Source organism: Oreochromis aureus, linkage group 7 (assembly GCF_013358895.1).
Source record: "Oreochromis aureus strain Israel breed Guangdong linkage group 7, ZZ_aureus, whole genome shotgun sequence".
In the NCBI taxonomy this organism is placed as follows: domain Eukaryota; kingdom Metazoa; phylum Chordata; class Actinopteri; order Cichliformes; family Cichlidae; genus Oreochromis; species Oreochromis aureus.
Genome location: NC_052948.1, coordinates 40345674 through 40351016, shown reverse-complemented (window position 1 = coordinate 40351016; position 5343 = coordinate 40345674). Strand labels below are relative to the sequence as shown.

Below are 5343 nucleotides of genomic sequence, written 5' to 3'. Positions count from 1 at the left end.
ATAGCTGTAATCCACTCCCTCTACGGAATAATTGTCATTATTTGGACGCTTAAAACCCCCAAATTCACAAAAAGCGATGCCAGTTTTTTCCCCCCAGATTCAATGTAGATTCACTTAACTGAGATTTAAAAAAAAACAAAAAAACAAAAAACCCAAACATTTAACTTATACAATCCTCGATCCATGGTAAGAAGTGAAATTCTGTCGCCTTTCCTCCTTTGAAATTGGAAAGAAAATTTATATGAAGGTAAATTTGAGTAATAGACACTCCATTCTTTGAGATATTTTTTGCGATTAAGACTTTCATTTGATTTTATTTCTTAGTAACAATTTTCATCGAGCAGCAATTAATGATCAACTTTCAACGAGCAACACTTGTCAGTTCCCTTCAGTGTCCAGCACGCTGTCACTGACACCTGACTGACTTTTTGTCGCAAGTTCCTGTCGACGATAATCCAGTGGAGGACCTTTTACAGCGTGCCCGCTTTCTCAGCAGTTTACAGCGCTGGCAGCACCGTGTCTGTGACTTTCAGTCCGCTTCACGGGGTGGGCTGCAGGAGATCGGATATAGAGATCACCGTAGGATTGCTGCGGGCGCCTTGTTTAATACTTTGCAGCAACATTTGGCTCACCCTCGGAATACCACGCCCCCTCCCCACAGATTCACAGGACCCTGATCCCTCCCTCAAACCGAACCGGCAGCCTATAACCTCCCCGGATCTCCACCCATTCCTCCACAGTTGATTCTTTGGGAAGGTATTGTCATGCAAATGAAGGACGCGTAAAATATTCTCTCAGAGCGCAGCGGAGGGCAGAGACTCACACGGACCGCAAGGAGGACACAGATCGCGCCACTCGGTGGATTTCTATAGTTTGAGTCGCTAGGGACCCGTCCATCTGTCACAGGTAAGTCCCAAATCTGCAGCGGATAACAGTTCTCGAATGTTTAGCGGTAAAATTCAACCAGTGTACCCGTGCGTAAACGTGTGCGCACGGTGGTTCCGCGCTCTCATTCTTGGATGTGGCGGAATGTAGGGTCTCTCGCACTCTGTTGGTGAGGATTCTGGATTCATGCGGGCTCCTCTTGTCCTTTTTTTTTGTCTTTCCCAGACACCCTGGTCACATGAGAAGCGACATATAGCCAGGGAACAGATCGAACAGTTCAAGGAAAACCGACGGGGATCCAACACGCAGGAGGCTGCTCTGTGGAGATAGTGGCCATACTTCCAGTTTTCCCAAGTAAAGTCGGAGGTGTCTCTCTTCTCCATCCCCTTGTGCAGACTACCTGCTGCTGCTACTGCTGCTACAGAAGGGGAACTATATTCTAAAGTCCCCTGGATCACTCGAGAGCACCCTTCTATTTTCTAGGGGATTTATGATCTCTCAAATATTTACACACCAAGTGTGCCATTTTCTCTCTTGTCCTTTTTGGGATATATATACACACATATATGTAAAGTGACCTTTTTCCGTTTTAGTGGGCTACTTTAAAGTGCCTTAACTGGTTATAATCCAGTGTAACTGTGGCATTGCTACCAGACCAGAGACGCTCAACAGGGAGAAGACGATCATTATCAGCTTTAGAGTCCAGGCAGGATTACTTGTTCCCCACCCCCCAGCGAGCTGCAACCATGAGCCAGGCGGATGTGTCAACTTGCTCCGCGCCGCAAAGGGTTTTCCAGGAGGCGGTGAAGAAGGGCAACACCAAGGAGCTGCACTCTTTGCTGCAGAACATGACAAACTGCGAGTTCAATGTCAACTCCTTCGGGCCGGAAGGACAGACGGCCCTCCATCAGTCAGTAATTGACGGAAACCTGGAGCTGGTAAAACTGCTGGTGAAGTTTGGTGCAGATATCAGACTGGCCAACCGGGAAGGGTGGAGCGCTTTACACATCGCCGCTTTCGGGGGCCACCAAGACATTGTGCTATACCTCATCACCAAGGCCAAGTATTCCTCTGGCGCCCGGTGATCAGTCTCTGCTGTCAGGTAAAAGAAAAAAAAAAAGAAAAAGTAGAAAAATTAAAACAAACAAGCAAACAAATCAACAACAATTTAAATATAAAACTGCAACACAACACACGGGAAAGCCAGGCTCTTGTAAAAGCAAAAAATAAAAATAAAACAAAAAAACAATAAAACAAAAGAAACCCAACAAAAAAAACAAAAACTGCCATTATTTACATAGTTGTGCCAAATCATATAAAAAAAGGAGATAAAGAATAGGCCTGCACAATAATCTTTCCTCACTGTAAACCAAACGGGGTCCTCTCTGCACTCCCGAGTGAAGCACCGCATGGTTCATACACAGCGCCTCAACACGAATCTTTTAACAAAAGAAACCCATTTCGGTGAGTTTGTTGGTACTAAAGCTTTCCTCTTGAATGTTCGTATTAGATCGTGTCGTCCACTATAAAAGAAATCAAGTCTCTGTGTATCGCATGTGTGTGTTTGGACTCCAGAGAGCAGATGGCCCAGTTTTTTTTCCCTATCCCTTGAATAGTTTCTTTGTGGGAGCGCAGATTTGACCTGTTGCTCCTCATTGTTCTGTAAAACCCCCTTTTTAAGTTATTTTATATGAAACAGGCACTTGATGCTTTATGGCTGCATGCTGGAATATCTGAAAGGGAAGACACATGAACAAGAGAAGAAGGGTTGCCCTCTGTTGGTTACCAGAGGTCTTATTTTCTTTAATAAATTTTACTGATTCTCCTTCTTTTTTTTTTTTCTTTTAAACTCAAAGAGCGGCATTATGGCTATCCAACACATTTTCAGATGTGTAATCATTATGTAACAACAACTGACTTCATAACTGTTGTGAAGTACTGTACACAATAGCTTTACTTTGTTTCTGTTTCTTTTTTTTTTTAAAGGAAAAGAGCGATGAGAGCGCTCTGCAAGCAGATCTTGCCATGCTGGCGTCCAATTTTTCAGGCCAGTGCGACCACTTTGCCAATGGTCATTGTGTTACTAAAAACCGCTGCTTTCGCTTTGTATAAAAAAAGACGCATTTGGAATTCACTTTATAATCTACTTTCAGTATTTTATTAACATCCTAGTCATCACTGTGAAAGCAGGCTGGGTTTTTTGTTTTTTTTTTAATTTATGAAGGTACATTGAGAAGATGCATTTTTAAATATATTGTGGTTCTTCTTAAACACGATCTGTGTTGTGTAAGGATATAATGGGTGACTCAAGCTGCTTCAGACTTTTTTGTGTAAACTGTCCCGTGTGGAGGTAAGACCTGCCACCCTCATCCTACTCGCCACAGTTCTAGATACCCCCACCCCCCAGTAATAGGCTGTCGACCCCCTCGGAGAGGGCTTTCTCATCCTCCCATTAAAGTGACTCTGTTTGGTTGCCTTTTCCCAGCTACCTCGTCTGTAAAGTATTCTCAAGTCGTTCTGCTTTTCTCACCACCGCCTTGTTTGGAGTCTGTGATCATCCGCATGCCGATGGGCTGTGTGTGTCTGCTAAAGTAACCTCACAGCCAGATGGACTTCAGTAAAGAAGATGCAATGAACCCATTTTTGCATCCTCCTTCGGGACAGTTTTCACACTACAACCAAACCAGTGCTGACAAGCAAAACATCATTTTGCCTTTTCTGCAAGGGAGTCTTTGGTTCTGTCTTTCTTTACACAAACACACACATACACAAGCACGCGCACACACACACACGCACACACACACACACACACACACACACACACACACACACACACACACACACACACACACACACACACACACACACACACACACAGAGCCATTGTTGCATGTCTCCCCTATAATACTCCACTTTGCTCTCTCTCTGTGTCCTTATCAGCCTGTATGGTTGTTTTAGTTCCATTTATTTTCTCTCTTTTTTTTTAGTCATACAAAAAATGGAATTGTATCGCATGACTTATAAATGCAGGGAGTTTTATTGCACAAAATCGGAGTCTTGAGCGCCCCCAGTGTTCGTATGGGGTAACTGCAAGAGCCAAGGCTTTGGAATAGTTACTACTACTGAGCAGGACCCTAATACTGTTGGACGATGAAGACTTAAAAAAGATCAACAACACATGACTATTGCAGGATGTCACAGAAAAGGAAAATTAGGTCTCATAAATTTGCCTGCTGCATTTTGAAAGTCATGGCACCCTAACATTTGTAACAATGCTGCTTGTATGTTTCTTTTCTTGTTAATGTTGATGTTGTTATTTTATTATTATTATTTTTTGTTTGTTTTTAGAAAAAAAATGCCTACTGCTCAAATGGCCAACAGAATTTTCATAGCAGCACTGGCTGACCTCATGAGAAGCTCTTGAGAAGGTGTGCACGAGTGCGTTTTCCCGTTAAGGTGTATGTGCTTATGTTTGTGTGTGTGTGTGCGTGTTGTGTGTGTCTATGTTATTGTGTACTTCTCATGAGGCACGTGTCCCATTTTCAACCTGGAACAACCGATAATTAACCGAAACAATAGTTCCACTACATTAAGGTAGATTGGTATCAGGCAACAAACGAAATATGCATCGCTTGTCTTAAACTTGATTTTTTTTCTCTTTTGTTTGAATATTGCACTGATGACTGTTGTTGAAAAGTTGGCTTTTATGTGTCAACATTTAAGTTTTTTTTCTGAATAGAAAAAAAAAGCAGACACAACAAAATACTATTGTATAAATATATGCTCCAGGTGATGATGTCCTAATGTGTGTATTACTTTGTGGAAAAAACATGATGTTTTTCAACAAAGACGTGTGTATCTCTGTGATTGGGTGTATGTATATATACATATGGATATATATATCGATGCTGAAGATGATGATATCTTGGGGCACTTTCTTTTCTGAAGTGCTGTCTTCCTGATTTTGTTTGAAAGGGGAATAATACATTTGATGGTAAGATCATTGTAACATAATAAAGAATTGCACGGTTGTGCAGTTATTTGGCTCGCTATGGTCATAACATTTATGACGTAAGGAGCCTGCTGCCGGATTGGTGTACACATTGAGATGATTTTTTTTTCTATAAAAAAACAAAAAGGAAAAAAAAAAGGAGAAAAAAAAGAAAGAGAAAAAAGAATGAAAGAGTGCTGACTTCTTTGGGCCAACTTGTGTTTCTGGTCTTGCTTCATTTCAAGCAGGAGGAAACGGTTGAGTTTTCATGTGTGATGCAGATGTTCCATCATCATGTCTGATTTTGGATTTTTTTTTTTCGTTTGTTTGTATTCTTTTATTTTTGAACATTTGTAACACTGTGATGATGACATCATGTCATGTGGAGATGAGTGCTGTATTATTTTTGTACGTTTGTGTACAAGCCAGTAAAGAAATCATTAAACTTAAAATCCTCTGTGTATGCA

The 5343-nt window shown here is 41.6% G+C and overlaps 1 protein-coding gene across 1 annotated transcript; it reads left to right on the top strand.

Annotated features, from left to right (window-relative positions):
• The first annotated feature begins 250 nt into the window (after nucleotides 1-250).
• On the top strand, nucleotides 251-5343 carry nrarpa (NOTCH regulated ankyrin repeat protein a). The gene is made up of 2 exons (XM_031758852.2): nucleotides 251-906; nucleotides 1111-5343. Exon 2 carries the CDS (start codon nucleotides 1632-1634, stop codon nucleotides 1968-1970), a length of 339 nt encoding a protein of 112 aa, XP_031614712.1. The 5' UTR covers nucleotides 251-906; nucleotides 1111-1631; the 3' UTR covers nucleotides 1971-5343.